General features: G+C 44.0%; 1 protein-coding gene across 1 annotated transcript in view; it reads right to left on the bottom strand.

Moving 5' to 3' along the window:
- Positions 1–1355: 1355 nt before the first annotated feature.
- The window catches only part of snx7 (sorting nexin 7), a 55220-nt gene continuing 41576 nt past the window's right edge, over positions 1356–14999 (bottom strand). Inside the window, exon 9 of the mRNA XM_019258423.2 lies at positions 1356–3841. Within this exon, the coding sequence (XP_019113968.1) occupies positions 3761–3841 (81 nt within the window). The 3' untranslated portion in view covers positions 1356–3760. The remainder of the gene's footprint in view (positions 3842–14999) is intronic.

The raw sequence follows: 14999 nt of genomic DNA, 5'->3' as shown, positions 1-14999 counted from the left end.
GTAGTCGGGCACTAGATTTTGAAGTGTAGATAGCGTTACTGCAGTACTGTATCATATTGAAGTTATTGATTAATATTCCTAATAAAAATTCCCAGAAATTATGAATAGTCCTAGTAAACACTAATGTTGTTGGTGTGGCTCCGAGGATGGCTTGTTGTGATGAACGTTAGGTTGTAGCTCGTTGTCTGTCTTACTACAGTTGAAAATATGCGTGTTTTGTGTTTTAACAACGTTTCGCTTAAGAGTTATTGATCCCGGAAGTGCCAATATCTTTCTAACTTTACCGAAGTGCAGTGGCCAATGAGGCACCTTTCCTTATCTCGTAATTACAAGATCTTTTCTCGTAATTACGAGATAAAGTGTCAAAAACAAAAAAAATTTAATCCAGTGAATATCATGCGTTTCCGTAGTAACACGTATCCATGTCGTGCATCAAAATATTCTTTAATAGCAGCACGTACGTTGTCACTAACAGCGCTCATATTTTGAAAACATGTAAGCCATGTCTTTCCGGTTTAGAGGACCACCAGTCCAATCAGCGACGATTCATGTCGCCCGTGGGTACCTACCCTTTCCGTTTTGAATTTGCTAATGTGTTATTTGATTTGCTATTGTGTTGTTTGATTTGCTATTGTGTTTTTGAATTTGCTGTTGTGTTATTCGATTTGCTATTGTGTTTTTGAATTTGCTGTTGTGTTTTGCACTTCAGGGCCACCGTATCTTTAGAAGGTCATAATATGCCAATGTTGTGTTTTCATCTTCTGCTGCTACTGCTAAGTAGCCAAAAAGTCCAAAGTCCAAAATCCAAATGATAACTGTAGCTTTAATGAATGTATTCAAATCCTTGAATTTAAAACCAAATCAGTTTCTCAGCTCAGCAATGTTTTGTATTTTTTTTGTTTTCCCAGCAGTTTTTGAAAAACTTTGAAGGTAGATGAGAAGAGAGGGAAAAAAAACAGGAGAAATCAGTTGACACGAAAAGGCCACGGCAGTCTGACAACGGTTGTGGAAATAGGTCTAGCCCAAATGCTTAATTTGAACTGCTCTTCATTATGCTGCACCTGAAAACTGATAAACACGTGGAGCACAACTCCACAGTGACTCGTGTCAACAGCTTCAACCTTTTAAAAAAACAAGCAGGGCTTTTTGCTCTCAGTCGATAGCAATAATGACTGCTCAAGTGTTGAACAGAGCTGTTTTACCTGTCGAGGAGCAGAACTTTGTCAGACACTTTGACAGCGGAGAAGACAAATGATATTGTGGACAAACAGCCTGCGAAAAGCTGATGTGAGAGACATCGAACAACTTTTCACATCACTTCTGCCTTTAGAGTCAACAAAGAGAAACTCAAAGAGTTCATAGTGTTATATCTGTCTTTATTATGTCACATCTCAAAATCTATTTTATTCAGACTTTTTTCTTTTACATTCATTAATGATAAAAGCAAAAAAGAGAGAAAAGAAGGTGATATCAGTATAAAAAGATTACTTAAGCATTGTTTTAGAAAGACATCGCAGATATTGTATCTAGTCTTCATCAGACGTGTAAACATGAAATCTCCATCTGCGCAAACAACAAAATTCACTTGAGAGAATTTCAGAAAGAGTGTAAGGCTTCTCTGCTCAAAGTGTGCTGTGTTCTCATTCTGATCTCACATATCTACAAACTCATCTGAGATAATCTCAGTTTAATGCATTTTGTCAGCTAATTTCTAATGAAATGTGTGAAATGTGACTTTTTGGTGTGCTCTCTTTGCATAAATCTGCAGATTCTTCTTCAGTTAATTAATGAGAAAATACATGACAGACACAAGACCTGAACTTGCATTCAGTCAAAGGCATATTCATTGAAAGCTTGATCATTTACCTTCCACATTCAGACTACACAATATCTAAGAAGGATCACTGTGCGAAGCAACAAAAGCTCCTGCTGTTGTGACTTGGCTGCATTGGCATGTCAGACCCTCAACCAATCACAGCATGTTAATTCTCATAAGACCGACTTTAAATCACATCACTTTGTTACAAATGTGAGTGCATGTTTATGCAGACACTGTAAGGACCAGTTGAGGCATTGATTAGATGTCAACTATTAACTCTCTGAGGTTGGAGCAATCCCCAACGACTGCAATAACAATTCATAGGGCCATTTCTCAGACCCAAGAGGGGTAAAATAATTGACAACTATACTGATAATTGATTAATGTATTTTTCATTATTTAAGATAACATGTCCAAATTCTAATTTTGGATTTACTGGTTTCTTTGGTCCTCTCTGACAGTAGCTTGAAGATCTTTGGGTTGTGGGCAAAACAAGAGATTTGAGTACGTGTGACATTCTAAAGACCAAACTACTAAGTGATTAATCAGCGAATTATTTTCTTGATTAATCGATTATGTTGATTGTTGTTACTTGTAGCCCTACAATGTACTGTAGTATAAAATTGAAGCACACACACTCTCTGTGCCCATGTTGGGAGGATATCCAGGGGATGTCCCTGAAAACAACATGTGTTGGATCAGATTATTATCAGGCTGATGTCTTGTAGTCTCATCCTGGAATTAGAGATGTCTTTGACTTTGGTCGTACAACTTACTAAAACCAGGTCTTAAGGATACTGTCCAGAAAACAGCGAACAAAAAATCAGTCAAAACTCAGTCCACTTTTTCTAGAACTAACTACTGTTAACAGGATCACAACAGGATCAGGAAGTGTCTCTTAGATTCATGTCACTAAATGAATGCCATCAAATTTACAACAACAAAACAAACAGTGATCATGGCTAAAATGCTAAAATGCTATCATGTAGTTAAGGGTTGGAAGGTTATGGTCAGTAACATGGTTCCATGACATGGGTATGATGCAGTAGATTGGTTTTAGTAGCTGTGTCTCACTTCAGGGGTGTCATCTTTTGAAGTCTACAAAAGTTCATATCTTGTTGGAACAAATGAAAATGTGTGATTTGTTTGAACTAAACTGATTTGAACCCGACTCACACAGACTAATCTTAAACTACATTGTACAAATGACATTCTGTTTGTTCATGGCGGCTTCCTCTGCTGCCTCTTGAGTGGCTAACAAGTAACTTCAGATTTGTTGATGTGGTAAGGTTACTGTAAAGCAGCAGCCTTTTCATGTTTATCTCCAATTCTTCTCTCTATGGTCTCAAATATCAGACTGTATCAGAGTGTGTACTATAATTTACTACTCTGTTATCTGAGTGCCACTTCCTGGAAAATTCTAATTGGAGTTGAAGACGTGATTCATTAGTTTTGACTTCTGAGGTGAGGGGCAAAAGCTTCTGATGATGCCACGCCTTAGCATTCACCATACTTTCAAGGAGGCATCCCCTGAACCTGGACACAGCTGTTTTTCATCCACACTGGATTCCATCCAAAGTGTTACTATGTTGTCTACAGTTACGATATCTATGAAAAATAACGCACCACAAAACAGCAGACTGGAACCTGAAGAGACAGGAGTCTTCCTTTAACTTTTGGCAATGCACATAGTGGTGTGTAAACACTATCTGTGGATATTTGGATCACAGTGTTGGTTTTAGTGATGCACAATCATCACTGGAATGCTGAGATTAGGATTAATTAACGTCTTTGGTTAGACAGACAGAAAAAGAGACAGAGTGTGCTTGTTTTGTACACGATGCATGTTTGCATATGTGGACCTCGGTTCAAAGTCTTATATATTTTAGATTTGTTGGACAGGGGCTGTGTGCCATCTCCATGTTCGGTCATCCACACACTTTAAGAGGTGTCTTCCACATCCTTCTGCTCAGCTGGCTCCACTCTCTGAGACAGGAGGAATGACTCCCACACAGCCAGACACTGAAAGAAGACACAGACCACCAACATCAACATCATCATCATCATCATCATCATCATCATCATCATTTTAATTTTTTATAGATTTTTGATTGAATTTTTCTTTTAACTTATTGTTATTGTGGTTTGTTTTATTGTAAAGAACTTAGTAACTGTCTTTTGAAAGGTGTTTATCATCATCATCATCATTTTGGGTTTGGTAGTTTCCTTTAAAGTTTTCAATATGCTTTATAGGTAAAGTGCCCGTTTGTTTTCTAAGAGCATCTGACAGCGGGAAAAAACACCTCCACTAGATAGTGATTATGACAAAACTCTTGCCCTAAACATGTTTTGACGACACTTTGTACAGCCTACTTTGTGTAAATGATTTGATAGTATTGACTAAATTTTATTACATAGACTTGAACATTGGCAAAAAAAAAAAAATCACTGGTAATTGATTAATCTCAGTTTGTTTATGTTAATGATAAATCCTCCATGCACATCAAAGTTAGTCACAGAGGTCCACAAGGTCCTGTGTTGTGACCAATTTTGTTCACCTTTACATATTCATATTCTTATACCTTCTAGGCAACATTATTGGGAATAACTTCATTAACTTTCATTGTTATGCCGATGATACCCAGTTATACTTATTATGTTAAATTCAGACAAAACTGAAGTTCTTGTAATCCATCCGTGGTACTGTACTTATATAACACCTTTCTAGTCTTCCGACCATTCAAAGCCTTTTCACACCACATATCTCATTCACCCATTCATACACATTCATACTGTACACTGATGACACAGCCTTCAGGAGCAATTTGGGGTTCAGTGCCCAAGACACTTCGACATGCAGACTGGAGGGGATCGCACCGGGGATTAAACCGCTGATCTTCTGATTGGATTCCAAAGATTTCAAAGAGATTATTTTAGATTGTTCTTATCACACTGATGTTTGTTCACATGTTAATTTTTATGCTATGATTGGTTAAATTAGTTGTTTGATGCTATGGCTTAGGAGGTAGAGCGGGTCGTCCACTAATCAGACGATTGGTGGTTTGAACCTGGCTCCTCCATGTTGAAGTGTCCTTGAGCAAGATACTGCCATTGCTCCTGAAGGCTGTGCCATCAGTATGTGAATGTATATGAATGGTTAGCTCCTCAAACTGATGAGCAGCTGGCACCTTGAATGGCAGCTAATGCCATCAGTGTATGAAAGTGCCTTGAGTGGTTGGAAGACTAGAAAGGAACTATAAAAGTCCAGTTCATTTACCATCTATACAAAGGAACATAATAAACATAATGACTGACTGCTGAGTGGGACCACAATAGCATCACTCCAACCCTGATCAGTACTGCGCAGACTCCAAACAATGAAAACAAAATGGCAGCACCTGTAACTGGGATACTTTGGCTTCATTAAAGTAAACTGGAAGGGCGTCATCAGTCTTCATATATGTCAACAGTTCACGACAGTCTTTTCTCCTTTTTCAAATTTGGATGTTTGTCTAGGTCAAGTAACTGTCAACGTGGCAAGCAAGAAAAGAAACAAACCACTACAATCACACACACTTCTTTTTATCATTGATAACAGGATGATGCAGTTCACTGCGTCATGTTCATCATCCTACATGCCTGACTTTGTACATATTTATTTTGTCATATGTTTTGCATTTACATGACTTCATGTTTCAGACTGGAGGTGAAAAATGTTTTCTAAATGTTACATCATTAGAGTTGTCTTTACCATTGTTACACTTATAACATCAGGGTTCCCATCAGCTATCAGACATAAAACAGTGTTCTGTTAAGAACTTTCCCAAATGTCTAGAACAGCTAATTTTCTCTCCTTTCTATTTCAATTTGTCTCTCTCTCTTTTCCCTTGCCATCTCATCAGCAAAGGAATATTATTGCACCGACAGAGGCACCAAGAAAGTCCCATTGTGGCTGTCTTATGTGTGTGCATGTGGGTGTGTGTCGCAGAGGATTTGACAAAGCGAATCACACTTTTATGGCATGAAAGCCGTTATCTAGATAGCAGGAGAGGGAGGAAGCCATGCAACCACAAAGTGAAAATGACAAGCACACCGAAAGGCACAGACACTCAAAAGACAATCTGTGAACTTGGGTTCCACTCTGTCAGCACACATCAATAAAGGGCACTCAGTTTTTCCAAGGTAATAGCAGTTTGTTTTGGGGAAGCAATAAGTCAGAGCCTTGGCCCGTCAACTCTCTATTTAACAGCCAATTTCTCTCACTAGCACCCACAGCACCTTGGTAGCACAGTGGCAGTGCAGGCCAGAGTTTGTGTTATCAAAATGATATTAGGGGGTTGAAATGTCATTGGTCAAGCTGAAGCCCCCAATGGGAAGAGCCGAAAAGTCCAGTTAGAGAAGTTACCTTTACCGAACATCTCAGTAAAAAGGCTCTCTTACTTATTTTCAATTTCTGAGTATGTTCCCTCCAAAATATTATGTCTTCCCATTAATAATACATTTCTGCTGACATGAAGAGGAGGTCGACATCCACATGTCACACTAATCAGCCACTTGTTTTCACATGACAGTGATGAAGCATACATGCAGAGGTTCCCTCACCTTCCCACCTACAACCACTGCTGCCTGGGGCTAAACACTGGTTACTGAATGTTTCATTATAGATCATTTTTATTCTGATTTGCAAAATAATAATTGGTAGAAGTCGACTAGAAGCTCCTCTTCAAAACATTTTGAAAGTTTGCTCACAAGCCTACACTGAACTTTTTTTCTGCTCCAGTAAGAAATGTATCTTTGTTTCCTCTCATGCTTTATCACAGACGTAACCACAGTCCATCTCATCTCAGTGCGTACAATGGGTCTCATGCAGCAATATTCTCTTATATTTTCTCTTAGAAAGAAAAAAAAAGAGAGAAGTTGACTCCGCATGCACCACAACTTTCTGAGCTATCCAAATCTGCCCTTACCCAGGTGTGCTGATGATCAGAATTTGGAGGGCATGGCTGATTCATTGTTAATAGCATTGGTAATAGTGCCTAAACTATCACACTATCATTATCAATATTATGATATCCATACATTTTTTATTCCCCTCAGATTTAAAACCCATGTTTTAAATCAGGTGAGTTTTCGTCACCTGGCGCTGTGCGAGGCGGCAGCCTGTGGCCGCAGCTCCCGTCGTGTTTTTTAAACTTTCATTTATTTGTCGGTTCGTTAATTTGTCTGTTTTTCCTGATCAGTCACAACCTGTTCATAAGAGTTGCGACAATGGCTGGACGTACTTTTGTTACCTTTTTACGTGTTTTTCTGTTATTTTCCCTGCCCTTTGTATTTGGGAACTTTGCCACCGGCAGTAGTGGGAGCATTGTTTACACCCGCGAGCAGCTGATTGCGCTGCGTAAACCTGTGCTGCTGCCGGGACACAGGCCTGTGGTCCCGCAGGAGTTACGGAGGAGACGCCGGGGTTGCAGGTCTGGAGCCAAACGGAGGGAAAACAGGAGAAGACACAAACCAGCAGTCCCGGCGATCATAACGGGAAACGTGAGGTCTCTGTGGAATAAAACGGACGAACTGGCAGCGCTAGTGAAGACCCAGAGGGAATACCGTGAGTGCAGCATCTTTTGCTTCAGTGAGACATGGCTGCACTCGCACATCCCGGACAGCAGCGTTGAGGTTCCAGGCTACAGTCTGATACGGGGAGACAAAGACTTTTCCAAATGTCAGAAGAAGAAGGGCGGCGGACTTGCTTTGTATGTGAGCGAGAGGTGGTGCAATCCCGGACATGTGAAGGTGAAGGAACGTCTCTGTAACCCGGACATTGAACTGCTGGCTGTGGGAATGCGCCCGTATTATCTACCGAGGGAGTTCACGTCCACCATTGTTGTCGCTGTTTACATCCCCCCCGTCAGCTGATGCAGCAGCAGCCTGTGAAGTCATCAGCTCCACCGCCGCTAAACTACTGACTGAACACCTGGATGCATTCATGGTTATTACAGGTGATTTTAATCATGCCTCACTGAACAATACTTTAAATAACTTTCACCAGTATATCGACTGCCCCACCAGAGACAATAAAACACTGGATCTTCTCTATGCCAACGCCAGTGATGCATATGACGTCACAGCCCTCCCCCCCTCGGCAGATCAGACCACAACTTGGTCATGATGACTCCCAGGTATGTCCCTCTGGTGAGAAGACAACCTAAACACACCAGGACAGTGAGGAAATGGACACATGAGGCCACAGAAGCACTGCAGGACTGCTTTGAGTCGACAGACTGGGATGTACTCTGTGAGCCACATGGGGAGGACATTGATGACATGACTGACTGCATTGCTGGGTACATCAGATTCTGTGAGGACACCACCATGCCCGCCCGGACCGTATGTTGCTTCTCCAACAACAAGCCCTGGATCACCAGCGTCCTGAAGGCACTTCTGAACGAGAAGAAAAGGACTTTCAGGTCTGGAGACAGAGAGGAGCAGAGGAAAGTGCAGCACAAACTCCGAGATATGCTGAGGACAAGCAAGGAGAACTACAGGAGGAAGCTGGAAGCCAAACTCCAACAGAACAGTGTAAAGGATGTGTGGACGGGAATGAAGCACATCACAGGGATGAAGGGGAAGGACAGGCAGACATCAGGGAGCCTGGACAGAGCAAACCAGTTCAACCAGTTTTTTAACAGGTTTAGCTCACCTCCTGCCACCTCTCAGACACCCCCTGCCCCCCACACACCTACACTGTCCCAAATGGCTGGAAACACCCCTCAGCATTCCCCTGCACATCACCTCCCCATCTGCCCCCCCTCCTCACCTCCCCCCACTGAGGACACAAACATCAACCACCCAACGGTGACTACAGGCCAGGTAAAGAGACAGCTGGAAAGACTGAACCAGCGAAAGGCAGCAGGCCCTGATGGCATCACTCCTAGGATCCTGAAGACCTGTGCTAGCCAGCTGTCTCCTGTACTGAGACATCTGTTCAACCTGAGCCTGAGTCAGGAGAAGGTCCCGATGCTGTGGAAGACGTCCTGCCTGGTTCCAGTCCCCAAGAAGCCGAGGCCATCCGAACCAGCGGACTACAGACCAATCGCCCTCACATCCCATGTGATGAAAGTCCTGGAGAGACTGGTCCTAGCCCAGCTGAGGCCACAGGTGAGGACGTTTCTGGACCCCCTGCAGTTTGCCTATCAGCCCCATTTAGGAGTCGATGACGCCGTCATTTACCTGCTGCAACGAGCCCATATGCATCTGGATGGTGGGGGAGGCACAGTGAGGATCACATTCTTTGATTTCTCCAGTGCTTTCAACACCATTCAGCCTCTGCTACTGGGTGAGAAGCTGCGGGTGATGGGTGTTGACGACGCAGTGATCTCCTGGATTACTGACTACTTGACAGGCCGGCCACAGTTTGTCCGTCTGGGCAGTGGGCTGTCTGATGTGGTGGTCAGTGATACAGGAGCTCCACAGGGGACTGTGCTTTCTCCCTTCCTCTTCACCTTATACACCACCGACTTTAAGCACAACTCTGAGTCATGTCACCTGCAGAAGTTCTCTGATGACTCAGCTGTTGTCGGGTGTATAGGAGATGGAGAGGAGGGGGAGTACAGGACACTGATAGACAGATTTGTAGAGTGGTCCGAACAGAACCACCTGAGGCTGAACATCAACAAGACCAGAGAGATGGTGATTGACTTCAGGAGGAAGAAGACGCCTTCACAGCCACTAAGGATCAGAGGGGAGGTTGTGGAGGAGGTGGAGGACTACAAATACCTCGGAGTGGTGATCGACAACAGACTGGACTGAAAATCTAACACCGAGGCTGTGTACAAGAAGCGGATGAGCAGACTCTACTTCCTGAGGAAGCTGAGATCCTTCAACGTGTGCAGCAAGATGTTGGAGATCTTCTACCAGTCTTTTGTTGCCAGTGCAATCTTCTTTGCTGCTGTTTGTTGGGGCAGCAGCATCAGAGCCAGTGACACCAACAGACTTGAAAAGATCATCAAGAAGGCTGGCTCTGTTCTTGGACTGAGACTTGAGTCTCTTGAGACTGTGGTGGAGAGGAGGACGCTGAATAAACTATTCTCCATCATGGACAATGAGCAGCATCCTCTCCACCACACAGTGGACAGACAGCGGAGCAGCTTCTCCCACAGGCTGCTACAGCTCCGCTGTCGAAGGGACAGATACAGGAAATCTTTCCTGCCACATGCCATCACACTGTATAATAACAGCTAGGTCATAATCTACAGTCACCTCACATTTCTCCCTACTTTGTAAATATTAACACTGCCAATTTTCTGTATATACCTTTGATCTATCTATCTATCTATCTATCTATCTATCTATCTATCTATCTATCACTAAGCCACTAAAAATTAAAGACATGGTAATTGCTCCTGTGTCTAAATAAACATGTTAAAAATTACTATTTGACGTGTGCTTTTTGAATACAGACCCCCGGCAACAGCCCACTCGTCACTCTCAAAATTTCTGCGGGAGTGCCTACGACACTCGTCAACTACTCCCAGAGCTAGCAAGCTCTTTTGTGCCATGAGAGGACCCCAACAAATTATATATCAAAACGTGCGTCTTGATCCCGAATCGAGTGCTATTACTTTTCTAAGAGATTCGCGTGTTTTTCGCGAATTTATTCTGGAAAAACTGCGAAAAATTTCCCATAGGGAATGACTGGGGAGGCCTGAAAAAAAGTACATTTCAACAGACATTTTCAACAATGAACTGCTCTGGCATACTTTAACCGAGAGACTGCATTTGAACTTTAAAACGGAGGTATGCTTCCCTTATCTTCAGGGATTCACGACACTCATCGACAGCTTTTACCGTTTTTAAACTATCAAGGCTCAAAGTTGAGCAGGTTTTTAGTCAAATTTCTGGGTTTATAATGGGTGTGTATGTGGCGGAATGTTTGAGCTAGAGTGGATGACATCATCAGCTTGAGTGAGGAGCAGGGAGAAAAATCAGTGAAAAAATAAAACGTATTCGACTACCGTGGCCTCAAATGCCCCACTACAGACATGATTATCCCCTCAAATGTAGGAAAATTCGAGGTGATCGCAGTGATAACACTGTTGAAGCTGTCTCTTTTATAGTTTTGGCTCCATACAGGCCAACTGATCGAGTACTCCCATCCTCAGCCTCATTCACTCCCATGTTAAAAAAGGAGGGAAATTTTCTTAAGGAAGGCAGAAGTAACGTTTCTCTCTCTTGCTCCTGAGGGCACGTTTCTTCATTTATCGACACAAAATAACTATGTAAAACGATCAGGAAGGGCATGCGATGCCCCCAGTTATGTCGGTTCAATGATTGGAAATACGGTTTGGCCATAGAGCCCTCCTCTTCGAGGGCTGGTCTCAGCATTTTCCCTCTCTCTCTGTCAGGATTTTCAACTGCCGTTCCAACTGACAACAGTTGCAGAAGCCCAGTGGCCATTTGAGCAGTTATTGGCTTCATTTGAACTTGTCTGTGTAAAATGGCCGACAGAGACAGCAGAGCAGCTAGCACATTAGCCTTAGCTGTAAAGACATGCTAACTGCTAACATTAGCAGCCAATGCTAAAATTAGTGCAAATAGTAATTGCTAGCACGTCAACGCTAGCAATTAGCATTAGCCACTAATAACCAAATCAATCAATCAGGGGCTTTATTTTGTCATTGTAACAGTACAAGTACAGTACAACGAAATTTCAAACCAGTCTGTCCATACAGTAATACATGTAATAAGACAAGTGGGGGAGACAGGACAGGGTCTGGTAGCCAAAGGAAGAAGAAGAAAAGGGGATACAACATGGGGAGAGGGGAGGAGAAAAAAAGAACAACCCACAGACTGTACTCCTGAAGTCAGGAGAACAATCTGGGGGCAGGACAAAAACACCTCAGCAGTTATAGCACATATACAGTACACTCTACAACATGAGACACATCACTAGCAACCAGGGGATAGGGGATGGGTGGTTTGAGTAGTCCCAGCCCAGACACGCAGCCATCCGGTCCTGCAGCCAGGAGGCGCTGGTCACAGACCCGCCTTGTCAGGCTGGGGGGAACAAGCGGTGAAGGCGGGGGGATGGGGGTAGGACAGTGAAAGCATATCTGTAAGTCTGTGCATGTGTGCGTAAGCCTGGAGACGTGTCCCGCCCTGTCTGTAATCGTGGAGTCTCAATCTGCAGATGTTATGGCGATGGCATGGCAGTTGCTATGGAGACAGCCTTGATCAGGCCATGGCAGAACAGTCAACAAGTGTCAGTGGGAGATGGGGTAGTAGGGCAAAGAGCGTCTCGCTGTAGTGATCTTCCGGGGGAGTTGTTATTCCAGCAGAGGCCTTGGCCAAGGCTCTGCAGGTGTGGGGAGGTCAAGATAAGATTGGAATTTGTTGGTCTTGGGGCCCCGTAGCTTCGTTATCTGCTACAGGCTCTCTTAGCCAGCTTGGTCTCCAAAACGATCCATTTGCCTTTGCATAACTGTCAGCTTCTCCATGATGTAGCCCATATCCTGGTTGTTCTTGATGTTTTCCATCGATCCTGTAATGGTGACCATGTTCCGGTTCATAGTCTCTCTCGGCAGTCAGACCACAACTTGGTCATGATGACTCCCAGGTATGTCCCTCTAGTGAGAAGACAACCTAAACACAACCAGGACAGTGAGGAAGTGGACACTGAGGCCACAGAAGCACTGCAGGACTGCTTTGAGTCGACAGACTGGGATGTACTCTGTGAGGCCACATGGGGAGGACATTGATGACATGACTGACTGCATTGCTGGGTACATCAGATTCTGTGAGGACACCACCATGCCGCCCGGACCGTTGTTGCTTCTCCAACAACAGCCCTGGATCACCAGCGCCTGAAGGCACTTCTGAACGAGAAGAAAAGGACTTCAGGTCTGGAGACAGAGAGGAGCAGAGGAAAGTGCAGCACAAACTCCGAGATATGCTGAGGACAAGCAAGGAGAACTACAGGGGAAGCTGGAAGCCAAACTCCAACAAAACAGTGAAAGGATGTGTGGACGGGAATGAAGCACTCACGGGATGAAGGGGAAGGACAGGCAGACATCAGGGAGCCTGGACAGAGCAAACCAGTTCAACCAGTTTTTTAACAGGTTTAGCTCACCTCCTGCCACCTCTCAGACACCCCCTGCCCCCCACACACCCACACTGTCCCAAAGGCTGGAAACACCCCAGCATTCCCCTGCACATCACCTCCCCATCTGCCCCCCCTCTCACCCCCCCCCCACTGAGGACACAAAACATCAACCACCCAACGGTGACTACAGGCCAGGTAAAGAGGCAGCTGGAAAGACTGAACCAGCGAAAGGCAGCAGGCCCTGATGGCATCACTCCTAGGATCCTGAAGACCTGTGCTAGCCGCTGTCTCCTTACTGATCTGTTAACCTGACCTGAGTCAGAGAAGATCCCAAAGCTGTGGAAGATGTCCTGCCTGGTTCCAGTCCCCAAGAAGCCGAGGCCATCCGAACCACGGACTACAGACCATCGCCCTCACACCCATGTGATGAAAGTCCTGGAGAGACGGGCTCCTTTCTGGACCCCCTGCAGTTTGCCTATCAGCCCCTTTAGGAGTCGATGACGCCATCATTTACCTCTGCAACGCGCCCATATGCATCTGGATGGTGGGGGAGGCACGTGAGGATCACATTCTTTGATTTCTCAGTGCTTTCAACACATTCAGCCTCTGCTACTGGGTGAGAAGCTGCGGGTGATGGGTGTTGACGACGCAGTGATCTCCTGGATTACTACTACTTGACAGGCCGGCCACAGTTGTCCGTCTGGGCAGTTGGTATAGGCTGTATAGGAGCATGGTGAGGAGTGGGGAGTACAGGGACCACTGATAGACAGTTTGTAGAGGGTCCGAACAGAACCACTGAGGTGAACATCAACAAGACCAGAGAGATGGTGATGACTTCAGGGGAGAAGACGCCTTCACAGCCACTAAGGATCAGAGGGGAGGAGGTGGAGGACTACAAATACCTCGGAGTGGTGATCGAAACAGACTGGACAGAAATCTAACACGAGGTGTGTACAGGAAGGGATGAGCAGACTCTACTTCCTGAGAAGCTGAGATCCTTCAAGTGTGCAGCAAGATGTTGGAGATCTTCACCAGTCTTTTGTTGCCAGTGCAATATTCTTTTGCTGTTTGTTTGTGGGGCAGCAGCATCAGAGCCAGCGACACCAACAGACTTGAAAGATCATCAAGAAGGCTGGCTCTGTTCTTTTGGACTGAGACTGAGTCTCTGAGACTGTGGTGGAGAGGAGGACGCTGAATAAACTATCTCCATCATGGACAATGAGCAGCATCCTCTCCACCCACAGTGGCAGACAGCGGAACAGCTTCTCCCACAGGCTGCTGTCGAAGGGACAGATACAGAAATCTTTCCTGCCACATGCATACACTGTATAAAACAGCTGGTCATAATCTACATCACGTCACCTCCATTTCTCCCTACTTTGTAATATAACACTGCCAACTGCTGTTATACCTCTGTACAATATATTTATTTTATCGTATTTACTATTGCTTTTTTGATATTTTATTTGTTATTATGTATGTTGTTTGCTTCATAGTATATTTTTATTCTTATGTTTTCACTGTCACTTTGTGTAATGCTGCTGCTGCACTATAATTTCCCAGCTTGGGATAAATAAAGTATTATATATATATATATATTATATATTAGTGCTGTCAAAATTAACGCGTTAATTTTGTCGATTAATTTTAAAGAATTAACGCGTTAAAAAAATTATGCAATTAACACGGTTTTGTTTACTTTCGGTGGCGGCCGCCATTTTGGATGTGGCAAAGTGTAGCTTTGTTTCCCAGATAATTAGTGTGGTGTGAATGGGTGTATAAGAGGCATTAACTTAAAGCCCTCACGGAGACTGCGCCTGGGCGGTCGCCCACATTGCCCACAGCTAAAAACGGCCTGCTTGTATTAGTTTACGGGCAGATCTGCCACATCCATATTGGCGGACAGGTTAACGTATCGCAGCAACGGACCAACCTGCTCAATGAGGCGTCTATGTGTCTATGTCTATCCTAACTAAAGGAGAGTTTGTATATATGTCTTGATCTATCCTAACTAAAGGAGAGTCTGTCATATATGTAATTTTTTTAGTTAATTTTTTTAATCGATGACAGCCCTAATATATC

The sequence above is a fragment of the Larimichthys crocea genome, unplaced genomic scaffold, assembly GCF_000972845.2.
Source record: "Larimichthys crocea isolate SSNF unplaced genomic scaffold, L_crocea_2.0 scaffold234, whole genome shotgun sequence".
In the NCBI taxonomy this organism is placed as follows: Eukaryota; Metazoa; Chordata; class Actinopteri; family Sciaenidae; genus Larimichthys; species Larimichthys crocea.
Note: the sequence above shows the minus strand (reverse complement) of the source record. Positions and strands in the feature narration are given on the sequence as shown.